The sequence below is a fragment of the Spermophilus citellus genome (genome assembly GCF_964194105.1).
Source record: "Spermophilus citellus genome assembly, chromosome: 1".
In the NCBI taxonomy this organism is placed as follows: domain Eukaryota; kingdom Metazoa; phylum Chordata; class Mammalia; order Rodentia; family Sciuridae; genus Spermophilus; species Spermophilus citellus.
Genome location: NC_138182.1, coordinates 266,247,229 through 266,265,920, shown reverse-complemented (window position 1 = coordinate 266,265,920; position 18,692 = coordinate 266,247,229). Strand labels below are relative to the sequence as shown.

The 18,692-nt window shown below is 39.5% G+C and overlaps 1 protein-coding gene across 2 annotated transcripts in view; it reads left to right on the top strand.

The window, feature by feature from the left end:
• The window catches only part of ADAMTS12 (ADAM metallopeptidase with thrombospondin type 1 motif 12), a 328,239-nt gene that overhangs the window by 182,445 nt on the left and 127,102 nt on the right, over positions 1 to 18,692 (top strand). For both annotated transcript variants that reach the window (XM_081287375.1, XM_081287376.1), the window contains 2 exons: positions 12,843 to 12,967; positions 17,310 to 17,459. In XM_081287375.1, coding sequence (XP_081143501.1) covers positions 12,843 to 12,967; positions 17,310 to 17,459 — 275 coding nt within the window. The remainder of the gene's footprint in view (positions 1 to 12,842; positions 12,968 to 17,309; positions 17,460 to 18,692) is intronic.

The window sequence follows — 18,692 nt, the reverse complement described above, 5'->3', positions numbered from 1 at the left end:
GCCAGTGAGGAAGGACATGCCGAGTTGAGGGACCTACATGAGCACTGGCTTAGATGTTTAGCTTAGCACTCGGCAAATGAACGAGGCCAGTGAAGACATCCCTGATATTAGACAACAGGACAGGAGAATGAGAACTCAGGTAGAAAGGAAACAATGAGATTGTGCTGGAGGGAGGAGAGATCGTGGTCGATCAAGACCTTCCCATTTCCACTCACAGCCAGTCCTGCTCCTCTGTTGCCTGTCTCTGTATATGACATCGGATAAGCCAGAGATCTGGAAGGCATCCATGACACCTCCTTCTCTCCCTCCGACACCCAGTCCACCATCAGGTACTGCTAACTCTATCCGACCATCTCCATCTCTTCAATACAAGCTACTTAGTCCGTTCATGGACTATGGTTGGAGGAATATAATGTCTGGGCTAGTCAAGTCCAGTAATATTCTTTTCAATTCGGTTTTCTCTCTGTAGCTCAGATGAACTCAATACAGTAATGTGACCGTAACTACCCTCCTGCCATCACCTTTCCAACCTCCACCCCTGGTTTAAAGCAGTTTGGTGGTTTTCTGGCTCCCTCCCCATTCCATTATGCCCGCTTTGCTCTTGGGATACGGTGACTGTCTGCTACTCATCATGCTTTCTCTTGCCATTGATCTTGTTGTCTGGACTGTTTTCCTTCTTGTTCTCACTCGGTTAACGCCATAATTATTTCAGCTCAAGTGTTACTTCACCACGGCAGTCCTCCCTGACCTCCATGCCCAGTAGATCTCGGTTTTTCACTCTCATAACACTGCATTTCTCCCTCATCATATATCACTGTCCTAATTTTACGTCTATTTGATTGGTGGAATTCCCTTCAATAGTATATACAACCTAAGGGAAGAGGTTAGGTCTGGTACTGTTCACCATCAGCCCTACTAATACGTAACAGGCCCCTGATTTTTCAATGACTAAATAAGGGAATGAATGAGTGAATTGAGGCCAGCAGTCTGGGAAAACATGAGGGGCAACAGTGACCAACTCGTGACAAACCTGTGACCACATAAAGAGATTTGGATTTAATCCTGTGGGAGACTCTGGATGATTCCCATACTGACCAATGAAATGCAGAGAAAGGCATTAGAGGAGCCACTTGGAGGCTCTGTGGGAAGTTGTGTGAGGTGGGGGACACTGAGGTGGGGTCACTGCGGTATGTCTCATTCATCAGTGACTTTCCACCACTCCACTCTGGTCTTTGGTATTCTAATCTCATAGGACAGCTAGCACTGCTTTGGACTTTATTTTTCAGTGGTGGGTTCAAGAGAGTCCAGGGTTAAGTAGTAACAACTTCTGCCCAGCATTTCCTGTCCTGTTAAAACCACTGAGGACTGTCACCACATTTTGAGAACAAATTGAGTGACTGGATGTGCAACTCACTTTGGAGGCTTTCTCAAAGACTTAGGTGGTCATATTTCAGAGCAGTGGAAACTCTGATACACAAACCAGGCTCTGAAAGACAAGTATTAAGTCACCAAGGCCAAGAAAGCAAACCAGCTTCAGCTACGAGCCAACTTGCTCACCCCTGTCCTCCTCCATCAACCCTGAATCAAGCTCTTATTTTCATTTTGTGACACTAGTGCTATAATTTTGATACTTAATTTGCTTCAAGGCCTTGGAAACAAACAGCTTCTAGCCCTTTTCACTTTAGACCTATTCAGTCAGATTCAATGGCCTCTCTGCCAGGGGCTAGGAGTTGGACTCATCCTCCAAGCTCATGTGAGCAGCCTGACGTTGTGGAGAAAACAAGATGATAGTTGGTCCCACTACTTTCTAGCTGTCTAACCTATGTTAGGTCACTTAGTTTGTTTGTGCCTCCATTTCCTGACTGGATAAAGTGGCAATAATAATATCTACTCCATACAGGGTTGCTGTGAGAAAAAAATGTATTTGTTCATATAATACTTAGTATTATGCATGGCTTATAGAAGCCAGTGAATAAATGTCCCTTATTAGTGTCAATCTTATTATTTTTGTCATCATTATTGTCATCCTCTTTTAGTTCCAACAATAACCCTATGTATCTATTGCATTCATACTCAGTTTGCAAGTCCTAGGAAAATAACAAGCCTTAAGGACAAGATGAGGATCAGAAAAAGCTGGAGATTTCTTTTAAGAACATGAAAACAAGGATTATGAGAGTTAGATGAAGCCTAGTGGATCCCAGGTGGCTCTGCCATCAGGAGTGGGCCTGAGGGTGTCAGGCTGGACTGAAGGAGAGGCACAGACCTGATGGCTGGAAGGATCTGCCTGCCTTCATGGAGAATTTCTTCTTCTTCTGAGAGATTTAGTGTTAGGTTCACTCTGAAGTTAAAAGCCTATTGATCTTAGAAACTCAGATGATGGTTTCTGTGTCCACTCTCATCCTCCACCTGATGCATGGGTCTTTAATAGTCCATATAATTGTTGTTTTTTCAGGTTAAACGTCAAAAATATTGGCAAAGAGTTTTTAGACTCACCTTTGTTTTTCTTTAATCAAAGATTTTTTTTTTCTGATTGATAGTAGATGAGTTATTCCTTAGGCACAGGGGAAGTTTCCAGATTTTATGTTTTACTGCTTGTCTCTTCCTTGTCCATCATCTCTTTCAGTAGCTTATACCTGGCTAGCAGAGCGCGGTCAGATTGTGTACCAAATCAAAAATTGATACTAGGAATTACAGAGGATCGATACAAGATTTTTTTTTTCATTATAGAGAAAGCTTACAAAAAGAGAGCAATTTGTAACACAAGCCATGTTCTTGTGAAATCTTTCCTATCTCCCAGTTAGGGCTGTTTCTGTGAATAGAGGCTGATTTCCTCCATGTCAGCTCCCTATCCTATAAGGTCACAGTCTCATATGCATAGGAAAGGGGACGTGGAAGCAAATTGGACTAGCTGGAGGAAATGAGGTGAGGGGTGAAAAAAGATGAACTAAAAGCTAAATCTATTTTTGTTTGCAGAGGAAATAATTTCATGTAGACGGGGGTTTATTTTAACAAGCTCCAATAATGACCAGGTTGCTTTGTGAAAACGTTTAGCACAAGTCTCTCATCTTTATTGTGAGCCAGCATAATCTCTTTGAAATCCTTTTTCCATCTTGGGTGCGCTTAGGGCTACTTGGTCTAAATGCATCATTAATTATCCTTCCCAAGGGTCCTGTGACCAAGTGCACTCAAGAAACAAAATAAGCAAGTACTGCTTGGACTTAACCATTTGTAAGACTTGCAGATAAGAAGCTGAAGGGACTGGGTGGGAGGGGAAGATGTGCTCAGAGAAAGCCTCCTGGAAGAGCTGTGATATTTAATTGAAAATGAAGAAAGTATCCTGAAGACCTTGTCACCGAGCTTGTGTGAAATGCCACACAGTGCAGATGAGAGTTTTATGCCGGGCAAACTACTCAGCTGAAAATTACCAGCAATGTGGTCAGTTACGCACTTGTTTTGTCTATAACAGGAACATACAAAAGCAAGGAAGAGAAAGTACTCAAGATTTTGGAGGTAGATACCAGACTCTAATACATATATTTTTCTCTTTAGTGACTATCTGCCAGGTTTTTCCAGAATTGCTCTTGAAGGAGGGTTGAGATGAATGAAAAATTCTTCTGTGGCCCGCTCTTTACTTTTCAGCACCTTTCCCTTTTCTTTTTCTTATTGGTTGCTCAAAACATTATAAAGCTCTTGACATATAATATTTCATACATTTGATTCAAGTGGGTTATGAACTCCCATTTTTACCACGTGTACAGGTTGCAGGATCACATCAGTTACACATCCACGTTTATACATACTGCCATACTAGTGTCTGTTGTATTCTGCTGCCTTTCCTATTCCCTTCCTATCCCCCCTCCCCTCCCCTCCCCTCCCATCTTCTCTCTCTACCCCCTCTACTGTAATTCACTTCTCTCTCTTGGTTTTTTTCCCCTTTCCCCTCACATCCTCCTATATGTAATTTTGTATAACAGTGAAGGTCTCCTTCCATTTCCATGCAATTCCCCTTCTCTCTCCCATTCCCTCCCACCTCTTGTCCCTCTTTAATGGTAATCTTCTTCTCATGCTCTTCCTCCCTGCTCTGTTTTGAGTTGCCCTCCTTATATCAAAGAAGACATTCAGCATTTGCTTTTTAGGGATTGGCTAGCTTCATTTAGCATAATCTGCTCTAATGCCATCCATTTGCCTGCAAATGCCATGATTTTATTATTTTTTAGTGCTGAGTAATATTCCATTGTGTATAAATGCCACATCACATTTTTTATCCATTCATCTATTGAAGGGCATCTAGGTTGGTTCCACAGTCTAGCTATTGTGAATTGTGCTACTACGAACATTGATGTAGCTGTATCCTTCCCCAACAGCCCCACTGCTAGAAAACCTCAACAATGATGCAGACCTAGTCCATATAATTAGATGGTCTAGCCTTGTTCTCATTAATGCTTGATTGCCTGCCCTCCATTCTCCTCTTCATCCCTGCAAAGAACTTGGAAGGATGTGAGATGCTACCCTTTTTGCAGGCTAACATGCTAGTTTGCCACAAATTTAATGAATGTGATGTTGGGAGAAGACATGAGACTCTTGAATTAGAAGCAAAAGACATTTTTACTCATGGCTCAACATACAACATGAGCTTCATGTTTCCAACTGTCTCTTGTCCCCAGAGGGGTGATATAAGCAGCACAGCTGGATACTCTGCACACTGTAAGTTTTACTATAGCTAAGGAACCCTAAGACAAGGAAACCCCAATTTGGTAAAAGTGATCATAAATAAACTTGTCCGACTTTTGCCCCAGAGGGAGCCATTACCTCATTATTATGAACTGAAAAGAAAATCTGCTCTTTTCTCTGCAGAGAGACTGTCTTCCAAGGCTGTTTGTTGTACAGCATCCTTGAAAAGAACAAAAGCTATCAGTGATGATGTGCAAATATATGAGAGACCTGTGGAAAAATGTGTTTTTACAGGCACTAGAATTATTATTATTATAGATTTTCTGCTTTGTTGTCAAACTTCTGATCCTTTCCCCTTTCATTCCTGTAGTCAGTAGGAGATCTTGCCTGTTTTACCGACCTAACACAGAAACCTCTCACCAACCTGATCTTCACTTTTTTCCTGGCTAAACCCACATTTTTTCCATCTTTTCTTCACTTTTGATGAGGGATGTGCACTCTTACTTTTGTCAAAATTGCTGTGTATACAGGTATGTGCAGTGCCTGAGATAGGAGAGGACTAAATTCCACTCCTTCTCCTGGAGGCATTTAAAGGAAATAGTACACCATTTTATAAATGGAAGGAGACCCTCACTGTTATACAAAATTACATATATGATGGTATGAGGGTGAAGAGAAAAAAAAGAGAGAGAAATGTGTCACAGTAGATGGGGTAGAGAGATTGGGGGAGGGGAAGGGAGGGGAGGGGGGATAGGAAGGGGATAGGGAAGGCAGCAGAATACAACAGACACTAGTATTGCTGTATGTATAAATGTGGCTGTATAACCAATGTAATCCTGCAATCTGTACACGTGGAAAAATAAGAATTCACACTCCATTTGAATCAAATGTATGATATGTCAAGATCATTGTATTGTCTTGAGCAACTAATAAAAAAAATAAAAATAACAGGAGGATAAAGACATTTTATTAAAGCATAAATAATTAGCAAAAAATAAAATAAAATGCAGCAAGTACTATGAACCAAGTATGCACAAGATATATTGGCAGAAACCTCATCCAAATTGGGTGGGGGGAGTGAAAGACTTCCTAGAAATGACCTATTTGTGTGTTAAAAGGATGAATGGAGGGATGAAAGGAGAAAAATAGCATGTTAGGAAGAGAGGATAGTTTAAAGAAAGGAAAGGAAAAATATCACAGTGTGTGTGGTGGAGGAGTGCTGATATAAGCAATCTAATGTTGCTGGCATGTAAGCTGTAAGGTTGCAAGGAAGTTGGGCTTCAGAGGCTCTTGAGCCATGGGTCCTGGTAAGGGTAGACTTCTGTTTTGACAAAAATGAACCTCAATCTGACAATAGTGATAGATTTGAAGAGGTCAAGGAACAAAGTAGGAAAGCAATAGGAGATGCTGCGTTTAACATGTCTAGAATGAAAGTTTGAGCTAAGGGCAGTAGGCAGCAAAGGTGGAGAGGAGAGACCATCCTCTAAATTAGCAGTGCATCATGAGAGACTGGGAGGCAGAATCTGCAAGAGAGTAGTCCAACAGCAAGACACTGGCACTTCTCAGTTGGCCAATCGAGTACATCGTGGTTCTTTCAACTGAGACAGGATTTACAGGAAGATCATCATTTTTCAGGATGCTGAATTGAAGGTATCTACGGAGATATTCATCAAAAGATTTAGGTACATCTGAACTTCAGGAGAGATTTGGAATGATTTATAAATTTGGAAGTTTAAAAAAAAATGATTTCCAAAAACACAACTGTGATTGAGAGTGAACTAAGCCATGAACCAATGGAAGGGCAGAAGAAGGGCCCTTGGGAGGCCTGAGAAGTGGCCAAAGAGGAAGAGGATGACAGTTTGGAATCCTGAGATAGAGGTGTCTGTCCCTGCCTTCTCACTGGGGGGAAATGGGGAGGAGATGGGCATAATCATCCACTACCAATTGCCAAGTCTTTCAAGTTATGCAAAGTGACGAGTTTAAAGAAGTCTTTGGTGGTTTGGAAACCACTAGCCCTGGACTCGTGACTGCAAATGGATTGATTCTAAACCCTGCTCTGCCGATACCTGCTTTGTGACTTGGTTCAGGTGCCATCCAAAATGGCCTGGATTTCCTCACTGTTTAAATACATGATGGGATATGTGATTCCTAAGGTGCTTCAGGGAGATGGACTTTTCATCATCATGGGAAAACTGGATGCTGAGTTTATGCTGCAACATCTGGAAAATGACTCTGTGTCTCCATTAGGAACACATGTTGCTGACACTGAACTTGGCTCTGGATGAGGGAAACTGGGTATTTGTAAATATTCACTTGACTTAAGCAGACACTCATGAATGATATGGAAGTTCTTTCAGAATGCTGATTCAAGCTAATATGTAAAAGGACAATATTAGAAAATTGAGCTTCTCAGATCTGTGTTTCCCCCTCCAGGGATTATGTGAGCCAAGGTAAAACTAAGCCCCATCTACTTCCACCACCTCTATAGCCATTAGGATTATTAACAAGCTTTTTATTTATTTATTTATTTTTAAAATATTGAATCTTCAGCTCAAGTCAGGGCTGTTTCTCACTTTTTAATTTTTTTTAGGTGTCAATTTTTTAGGTGTCAATTATTTAATTACATGAGGTACTGAGAATCAAATCCAGTGCCTCACAGATGCTAGCCAAGTATTCTACCACTGAGCTACAATTCGAGCCCTCTAATAAGCTTTTATATTCATGGTTACTTAAGTAGGGAAGTTTATAAACTTTAAAGTAGGTATGGGGATATGTGTGTGGGTGTATGTGAATACACCAATATGAGAGTGTGGTTTTGTAATTATATGCTCAACATGGTCATTGCCACAAATAAAATAAAACATTTTGGTAGAAAACAGGAGGAAAATTGGAAGAAAGATTATTCTTTTTATGAAAAATAGCTTTAGATAGAGCCATAATAATTCAGGAAAGACTGTAAAGTATTGTGATTCCCTGAACATAAGCATGCTCAATTTTGTTTATTGAAAAGCTTATGTCTACCACCAATTGGGACGAGTAGATTCAGACAATTTAAATTTTCTATTACCTGTATTTCTTTTATTTTAAATGAACAAAAACCCCTGTTCCTTCTTTTACTTTGTGTCTCTTTACTAAAATGTATGTTTTGTTTCTGTTTTTAGTCAGAACACCTTTTATTTTGAGCTGTTCCCATTCTGTCTGCAGTTCCTCCTTTCGAACAAAGAAAGAGAACTTGGATTGCTATTGAACCAAGATGTTTATTCTTGAACTTCATTGTGTAATCAAAGGGAAATTTACAAGTCTGAAAAATGGGAACTGACTTCCAGAGCAAGGGAGAGGAACAAATTCGATAGCTGCATTACTAGACCACCTTATTAGAATCCTTCAGGGAAGACATAACTGTGATGTAAATCAGTATCACCAAGGGAAAAAGCCCTAGGCCTCATTTCAAAACCATGACAGAGAGCCCAAGAATCTCAGAACACAAGTACCATTTAATTAGTTCCTGGAGTGAGAGTTTGTTATGATGCCCTTGCTTCTTAGCGTCCTGTGAACAAAAATCTAGACACTGGGATGGAAAGCCATGGCAGACAGGTGCAGTAGCATGTCGACATTAAATTAAGAAATCCTTCAAAGGATTACTAGAATCTCAGTGATTTCTCCAGCGTTTCCTTTGAGCTTCCCTTCCTTGATTCTGGTAGCCTAATCTGTTAAGTGAGACTTTAGCTGTTGCGAAGTGCCACTCCAGTTCAGATGACAACTGTCAGGAGGATATGTTTGAGAGCTGATGAGATCTTTAGCTGTCTAACTACCTTTAGAATATAATGTCTTGGGTTTGATGAGTGTTGTAGTTCATAATCAGATACATGTGTTTAGAGCCATGCTAGGCATTCTTGAGGATCTAAAGAAAGTTTGGTAAATTTTCAGATTATTTAATTATCAGGTCTTGAATACCCATCCACCACAGCAAAGTCAGGAGTTGTACAGGATATAGAGTCTTTGGAGCATTAATAAAATAATGGAGGACCCATAAAAGACTTAAAAATGCAAAATGACATTACAGATCTAACCATTTATATAAATAGTTGCATCCATGCAGAAATATTCTGATACATGAATAAATAAATAAAATAATAATGACATGTGAATACATTCTTCAAATGTGAGTCTTGGTAAGAGAAATATTAAGATCTAGGTGCTGTTTGTGGCTTTACCATTTGCAAAACATACCAATTTCAGTCGCCACAGGAAACATTCTTCTCATCTGTAGATGGGAGTTAATCATTGCTCTCTGAACTACTTCATGAGTGTTTACAATATCAAGTGAGATGAAGTACGCAGAATTTATTTAAAAGATGAATGTGATAAGCACATGCCATGTGGATTTATTATTGTGTACAACCTCACTGAGACTCAAATATATAGAAAACTAAGTAATATGCAGTTACCACTAGAGTCTCTCATATTTTGTATGGCTCATCTTAAGTGATATCCATGACTTTTGCTTCTGTTTTATCCCCTTTCTCTCTATATATATTTTTTAAGTTGATAAACATTGTTTATATTTATTGTGTACAGCATGATGTTTTGAAATAAGTCTACACTGTGAAATGGCAAAGTCAGGCTAGTGCATTACCTTACATACAATTTGTGTGTTTGTGTGGTGAGAACACTTAAAATTTGTGCTCTTGATGACTCTGAAGTCTACAGAACATTGCTGTCAACTAGTCACCATATCATACAGTAGATCTCTTGAATTTTCTCCTCTTGTCTAAACTGAAATTTTGAATCCTTTGATCAACATCTTCCAACACTCTTACCCCCAACCTGTGCTCTCTGCTTCTGAGTTCTACATACATGAGATCCCATGTTATTTGTCCTTCTGTGCAAGGATCATTTTATCTCATGTGAAGTCATCCAGGTTCATCCATTTTGTTGCAAGTAACAGAACTTCCTTCTTTCACGAGACTGACTAGTATTTCATTATGCATATATCCCACATTTCCTTCTCCTTTCCTCTGTTAGTAGATGATTAGGCTGATTCCGTGTCTGGCTATTATGAATAATGCTTCAGTGAACCTAGGGATGCAGATGTCTTTTTATCATACCAATTTCATTTCCCATGGATACCTACTCAGTAGCAGGATGGCTGTATCATAAGTTAATTCTATTTTTAATTTCTTGAGAAACTACCATGCTGTTCTTAATAATGTTAGAACCAAATTACACTCCCACACGTAGCTTGCAATTTCTTTTCCACATTTGCTGATGCTTTTTATTTTCATCATTTTTAAATTTTTTATTTTTAGTTATACATGACAGTCGAATGTATTTTGACATATTGCACATACATGGAATATAACTTCCCATTCTTGTGGTTGTACATGATATGGAGTTACACTGGTTATTCATATATGAACACAGGAAAGTTATGTCCAATTCACTCTACTATCTTTTCTACTCCCATCTGTCATCATTTTGATAATAGTCCTTCTAACAGCTGAGGTGATATCTCTTTGTGATTTTTAATTTGAATTTTTCTAATAGTGATTTTGAGCACTTTTTGAGATACCTATTGGCCATTTGTATGTTTTTCTTTTGAGAAGTGTGTATTTATGGTTTCCCTCATTATTAACTGGGTTATTTATTTCTTGCCATCCAGCACCACTATGGAAAAGGCCATCTTCCCTTCAATGCATTGCTTTTTCACCTGTGTCAAAAATCTGTTATGCAAGCTAATGTGGGTCAGTTTGGGGGTTCTCTGTCTGTTCCTTTCACTTGTGTGTCTATTGCTGCACCTATATCACACCATCTTAATTATTATAACTATTAAGTATATCTTCATTTCAGGATGAGTGATTCATCCCACTTTATTTTTATTTGTTCAGAATTGTTGTAGCTAATCTGAGGCTTGTGCTTTTGCATGTAAACTTTAGAATGACCTTATGTATGTCTACAAAAGACTTTGTCAAGTTTCTGATATGAATTGCAATAAAGCTATAGATTAATTTTGAGAGAATGGACATCTTTACTGAGTTGAATCTTTAATCTATTTATTTAGGTCTTTTTTTTCTTTTAATGGCATTTTGTAATTTTCAGAATACAGATTCTGTACCTGTTTTGTTAGTTTTATAAAAGTATTTCATTGCTATGGAACAATTGTAAATGGTAATAATATTTTTCAAATTAATGAGTGTTCTCTCAGAGATCCCTCCCTCCACCAAAGAAAGAAATGTAGGGTTAAAAACAGACCTTAAAGATGTCTGATCATCGCTGATGTTTTATATGATGCCCTGCCTTCCTGTCTGAGGGGGTTTACCATCCCAGTGAAACCAGTGACCAACTACAACCACAGGCTTCATCTAGGAACTTTTGTTCTCATATTTTTAATTGAAAATCTGAGCTGAATGACCTTGAGGTAGTTCCTCATACCCCTGAAGTTTAATGTTCTCTTTTTATGAAATTACATAATAATGCTAAACAATCCAGGGTAGATGTGATTAAATTTAATGAAATAACATATGAAAGCATCTAGCATATAGTAAATAATCAAGAAATGTTTCCTTCCTTTCCCCTTCTCTCTCTCTCTCTCTCTCTCTCTCTCTCTCTCTCTCTCTCTCTCTCTCTCTCTCTCTCCTTTCACTTCCTTCCTCTTTCTTGCCATTCAGATTTATGACATCTTGTCAGTCCTTTATGGTAGATGGGGACAATCTATCTGTTCCCATCTAGGTAAGGTCACAGGTCTCCCACAGCCTGGCTGGTTGCTTTGGATGCTGGCTCCCCCTTGTTCGGCTGCTCCCCTGGAACTCCTCCCCCTCCTCCTCCATGCCTCATTCTGCTGGATCATGTGGCTGGTGATGAGGATAATTAAGTGACAGTTTGTTTTTTCATTTAAAATTCTTTATGCTAAGCTGTATGGTGAGTTTTCATGCACAATGAGCCACTGCCTATGTTTTCATAAAAGGAAGGTGGTCTGTGGTCATTAAGTAGCATGAGTAGGTGAACATGGGAGAGGCTCTAACAGGCAACTGAAGCCCCTCAGGTTTTATTTCATTTGGGTGCAGACCTCAGCAAAATATAGAATAGTAGAAAAGCAAGCAGATGCAGAGACTCTCCTGAAGCTCTTGGCCTGAGCACATAGTAATAGTCCCAGCTGAGAGTGGGCCAATGAAGATGGTCAGCCTCCCAGGAGAATCCGCCCTGAAACAGGAACAGTTTATGTAGAAGCCTTTTTTTTTTTTTTTTTACAAATTAATTAATTTGTTCTAATTTGTTATACATGACAGCAGCATGCATTTCAATTCATAGTACACAAATGGAGCACAGTTTTTCATTTCTCTGGTTGTACATAGAGTCATGCCCTTCAATAAATTAATGTAGAAGCCTTGAAGAAGTGCAGGAAGGGAAAGTAATTCTTCCTTTAGACAACACTCAAATTTAACTGGAGTCTTTCTACAGCTGATTATGCTGTTTTTTTTCTTGTCCCTGCTTTGACACATTCTTATCCAGTTAATTTGTGACAATCCTCTTCCCATCCCCAATAGAAGCTGAGGGCCAAATATATGACTCAGGGATTGTGCCCTTGTAAGTGCAGACTGAGGGCATCAACTACAGCATCCTAATTGCTGTCAGATGACCAATTATTCTAATGGGTCAGAGCCTAGAAAAATTATATTTCACCTGTCCTCTACTCACAAGTGTCAAACCAAGATGGAAACCGTAGACAAGAAAACCCAGTACAGCCCCAGCTTTGAAGGATAACTTATGAGATAAGGAAGCTTTTTTTAAAAAAATCTATTCATTTTCCATTAGAAATTTAAGTGCTTCTTTTTCATTGTATTGGTTTAGGATTCAGAGAGCCACTCAAAATAGAACTTTAAATGATTGTTGGTCTTTGATAATATATATTTTTAATTTCTCTTCAAGGGCTGCTTGACCTGGTGATAATTTCTCTCCTGGAGTTCCCCCTTTCAGGCAGTTTTAGTAGAAGTCATGAGCACAATAGTGTTTAGAGCACAGTTAGCCCACAAGAGTAAGCTGGCCTCTGCCAGATTCCTGCCAAATGTCTGATGTACCCAGCCTGAGCTCATCTCATCTTCTGGAGCCTAATGCACTGAGCCCTGACCATAGTGAGCTCACCCATATTGATCTCTTCCTCTTCTTTTTTCCAGCAAGGACTGAAAATAATCCACCATGCCGAGAAAACACTGTCTAGCTTCTGCAAGTGGCAGAAGAGCATCAATCCCAAGAGTGACCTCAATCCTGTCCATCATGATGTGGCTGTCCTTATTACCAGGTATGCCAGAGACTATGAGGAATGTGGGGGCAGCAAGTTGCATGGAGCTGGTAGCAGAAAGGCTTGCCAATTACTCTGTTGATGAGATTCTCACTGTTCTTTGCTACTTTTGTTCATCAGTGGCCTAGGCAGCTCCTGACCCCATCACACTTGGCTAATATGACAGAGCCCTCCTTGATGATAAACTGCAGCACAATGAAGATTTCCTCTTTAAAACTGGCTGCTTCATCCAGCTCTAAAAACAATAAAGAAGCTTGTTTCCAGAGCCTCATAAAAGACTCCTGTAACTCCCATTCATATAACCCAGCTACACCACTGCTCAGTATTTATCCAAAATATTAAAATCAGCACATGGTAGGAATACAATGCCTACCCAGGTTTATAGCAGTACAATTCACAATAGCCAAGCTTCGGAACCAGCCTAGGTGTCCATCAACAAACAAATGGATAAATAGAATGTGGTATAAATATTCAGTGGAGTTTTATTCAGCTACAAAGAAGAATGAAATTATATCAATTTCAAGAAAATGGATTGAACTAAAGAACATCATGTTAAGTGAAATAAACCAAACTCAGAAAGTCAAGGGTTGTATGTTTTCTATTATGTGTGGAAAGTAGAAAGAAAAAAGAGGGAAAAGGGACCTCCTGGAAATAGAAGGGAGACCAGTAGAATTAAAGAAGAAGAGTTTCAGGGGAGGGAAGGTGAAGGGGAAAGGGGAGGTACTGGGGAAGAAAATGATCAAATTACATTATGTGCCTATATAAATATGTCACTATTACATATAATTGCAATGCATCAATAAGAAGTTTTAAAGACTTCTGCAACTTTAAATCAGTGGGATTTCCAATTCTTTATTTTTATGTTTAAAAAATTCTCCAATTAATAAAATGCAACTTTTTCTACAGAAATCTATTTTCTTTTTTAAAGCACAAAGCAAACACACACTAACTGTTGTTGAGAATATAAGGAACAGGTGCTCCATTGAGTAGGCAGAGTGGTTTGGTTATACCTTTCTCCCTTTTATCCCCATAACAATATGGTTCTGTTCTGATCACACATAGACCCTGTGGTACTAATAAAAACCATCAAGCCTTCCAGAACTCATAACTGTGAAAAGCCAGAGAATTTTCCTGGTCAGCCCAGGTCCTTTGAAGTCTGTTTTCTTATTTATGCCTAAACCATTTATTGAGCTAATAAATGAGCTAATAAATGTATTGAACTGACCCACCCCTACTCTGGAAGAACCATATTCCTACAATTTTTTATTACTTTCTAACCTCATCTGCCCCCCACTTTAAAGCTAGACACTTAGTAGGCTCTCCATAAACAATTACTTAGTGGACACGACCTCTTGCCATATCAACCTGAGAAGGTCAGTGGATTAGCAGTACTGTGTGCCAGGCACTATAGAAGAGTTTACATTCTAAAAGGGATAAATTAGTTTTCTGGGCACCCTATGCAGATTCAGAGGCATTCATAAATCAAAAATATACAGTAGAAAAAGCCTCTGGGCCCTGCCCTTCAGCCACAGAGAACCAGAGCCCCTGTGCTACATTCCACATCCACACCAACCTATTTTCTGGGAGAACTACTGATCAACCCAAGGTGTCATAGAACCCAATGAACCTACTATTATAGGTTTATGCTAAAGATTTCCCTGGGAACATATTTGCATTTAACCAGGTTTTCATAATTTCACTTGAAAAAGTGATTCTGATGGTTGGAGTTTCTGATCAGAGTAAGGCAGGTGTTTGGAGAGTAGGGGGACTGATTTTCATCTCCCGTAGACATTCTTTGCACTGCATGATGACAGAGCCAAGGTATTCGAAGGAAGCCTGACCTTCACGGGACAACCCATTCCCAGGGCCTTCTTAGAAGTGGAAAAACTTTCAAGTTCTAAAATAAAACTCAGTAATATTGGCATTTGGGGCTGGATAATTCTGTTTTGTGGGTTGTTATCTTCTATGTTGTGGTATATTTAGCAGCATCTCTGACCTCTGCTCATGAGATGCCTATAGCATCCTCATACAAGTTGTGACAACCCAAACTGTCTCCAGATGTTGACAAACATCCTTTTGGAAGGTATGAAAAGCAAAATCACCTCCCTGCCCCACCCAAACCATTTTGAAAACCGTTGGCCTGAAAAAATTAGTGGGATCAGGGAGAAAAGGAGATATGAGACTGAGTTTTGCCAGTACAGACTAGTCTGAGATCCACATTAACAGAGTTCTCTAAAGAGCTGTATTCAAGAGAAGGTGGATTTGGCTAGGAACATAGTCCATGTGTTTGCACTGGCAGCTAGTGGTGGCATTCCAAGGCATATTTTCTCTTATATACTGTCCCTGGTGCATAGTGGAGGTTAACTAATCTCCTCGTGGAGGCTGAAGCCCCTTACCTGAAAGAACCATATTCCTACAATCTTTTATTACCTTCTCTCCCCACCCTTTAAAGCTAAACACCTAGTAGGCTCTCCATAAACAATTACCTAGTGGACACGACCTCTTGCCATATCAACCTGAGAAGGTCAGTGGATTAGAACTGAGTGCCATGCATCTTCCCTAGAAACTCCCTTAAGACCTGCACTTTTTGAATGAAATAGTAACAAGTGCATCCTGCAGAAGAGATAGTTGCATGTTCAATTGTTTCTCCTATAGAAATATTTAAATGATTGGGTTGTATGACATAGCTCAATGAGCCACCCAGAAGCTGCTGCCATTGTGGGCAGGACTTAACCTTAATTATATAAAGCTCAGGACTTCATTGGATTCATGCTAGTCAAGAAGTATTGGCCAAGAGTTCTTCTTATACTGAAGAAACTCAAATGCCCAATGAATTACTCTTCCAAAACTCTTGTCAGTGATTGAAATAATCCGTGATAGAATGAGAGCACATTTTTTATATTTAAAAGTTGTAACTATTTTTTATGAGGTCCTAGGAACCTTCCTCTCTTTTTCCAGGGTCAGTAAATAGTGAATTACTGGTTACAAGAAGCAGCAAGATTCGAGTTTGTGTGTATGGTGAGGGGTAGAGGGTGTGCACTCCCTCTTGTGCGAAGTATTGAGAGTGTGCAGGGGCTAGACAATTGATTTAATTTTTGTATGATAGAAACAATCAACTTTGTCATAAATAAAAGAATTTCTTCAATGAGGTCTTTTAAACTGTTTCCATTGGGGTCCATCCCAACACATCATACATGCATGGAATGAAATTCGGTCCACCTCAGTCCCCAGCACTCCCTCCCTCTCCCTGCACTCTACTTCACCATCCTGCCTTCATTCATCCACTCCACTGTTTCTCTAAGTTGATGCTTCAGAGGTGTACACAAAGGTGGAGTTCACTGTGGCAGATTTATAAATGGAAGTAACATAATCTGGTCAATTTCATTTCAGTTCCTTTCTTTTCCTGTCTCTCCTCATTCCCCCTTAATCCCCTTCCTCTACTCCATTGATCTGCCCTCTAATTTCACAAGGTCTCCCCATTTTCCCCTTATTTTGCTCTAGCTTCTGCATATGAGAGAATATTCAACCCTTAACTTTCTGAGTCTGGCTTATTTCACATAGCACGATGTCCTCCAGTTCTGTTCTTAGACTGAGAGATGCCATGATTGTGTTTGCTGCTTGGCTATTGTGACATTGATGTGGCTGTGACCCTAGAGTATGCTGATTTTAGTTCTTTTGGATAAATATTAAGGAGTCACATAGCTGGGTTAGTGGTGGTTTCATTCTTAGTCTTTGAGGACTTTCCATAACTGCTTTCCAAAGTGGTTATACTAATTTGCAGTCCCACCAACAATGTGTGAGTCTACCTTTTTCCCCACATCCTCACCAGCATTTGTTATTTATTATTTGTATTCTTGATAATTGCCATTCTGACTAGAGTGAGATGAAATCTCAATGTTGTTTTGATTTGCAATTTCCCTGATGAGTTTTGGGCAGAGAATTCAGGAAGACTAAAAAGAAGTTCCATTATTGGGAAAACCCCAGTCACTTCTGATGGTCCCTTCCAGAGTTAAAAGTTCAAATTAACTTTAATTTTCAATAAAATCTTCTCTTGTTGGCCAAATCATTTAATTTGGCCTCCTGATATCAAGAGCAAAATGAACTCAAAATAAATATTTAACACATCTCCCCACAGTTTTTAAGTGTTAGGGAAGTACTATAATTAAGAGGTAAAATCAGAATAAAGTGAATTCAAAATTATCCCCTTCATTCACACGGGCTTTCACAATTTTAAGCATGTTCTACAGACTATATTGATATATAGTTAGATGTGTTTCCAGGAAGCAGGTTTCTTCTAGATATTTCTTTGGATCCCTAAAACATCCCTGTCATCTGCTTTCAGAAAAGACATCTGTGCTGGTGTCAATCGCCCCTGTGAGACCCTGGGTCTGTCCCACTTGTCAGGAATGTGTCAGCCTCACCGCAGTTGTAACATCAATGAAGACTCTGGACTCCCTCTGGCCTTCACCATTGCTCATGAGCTTGGACACAGGTAAAGGGCAGAGCAAGTTGACACCGGCTTGCCATGTTCGTGTATCAGTATCAGCAGAGGGAATGAAAATTACCTTAAACTGTTGGGAGATGTGAACTGTTCTGTGGCTTGAGGCTCATCCTCCTAGACCTCCACTTCTCCATCTGTGAAGTGCAAAAAAAGCACAGTTCACAACTTCCAGTGCCTTCTCTGCCCTGACCACTTCTACCCACATACATCAACAAGATCACCACAGTTCTCTGACTCAGAATGGGGTGAGCAGAGGCAAGGAGACCAGTTACTCCTGAATTAACTCAGTTGTTTAATTCAGGAATAAATTCGGATTAGTTCTTAGGACATGGTAATATTAATAACACTAAAAATTCATAAGCCTGACGTTTTTTGTGTCCTTCCTGCATGCCATTGTGCTTGTCATTGTGTCATTGAATCTTTCCAACCAACTTATGAAATAGATTCTATTGTCACTATTGTTAGCGTCATTTGAATTATGTGTATTAAAAAGGAGAACGCTGAATAAATAAGACATTGAAACAACTTGAAAAGAACATTAAGTGAACTCCAGTTAACAGGATACCAAAGTTGTTGCAAAATATAAATGTGTGAATTTGATTTTATGAATCTCTTGAAGGCAGATTTCCAAATGTTTGATTGAAGGCATAATGAGGATTCTGGATAGGCCAAGTATCAAAAGTTTCCGTGGGGGAAGATCTTAGCTTATTTATAACTTTGTTTTCAACTTTTAGACAGTAACTGTTCTACTTCAGCCAAACAGCATAAGAAAAAGAAAACAGAACAAAACCAAAACAGCTCTGTAGGCTCACGCCTCTGCATGCTAGCAAAGTCTGAGTGTGGAGCTGAGACTTCCATCCATGCCAGTCTGTAACGAATCACCCAGCACTGCCACTTGGGCATTTAAAAAGTTACATAAGGCACAAGGACTTTCATCCTTGCAGGGCAGTTATGAGCACTCCAACCTTTTGTGCCAGTGCAGACAATGTGAGAAGTCAGAAATGCCACTCACTCCAACCCATAGCACAAGTCAGCTGTGACACCCCTAACAACGCAAGTATCAAGAGGTTTTGTGGAAAACCTGAACTTGTAATTCCAATGTAAAAGATATAAAGAAGAATCAAATGGAATTTGTGGAACTGAAAAAATATGAAATAAAAAAAAATCGCAGTGAATGTTCTCAAAAAGCAGAATGGAGGGCACAAAGAAAAGAATCAGTGAACT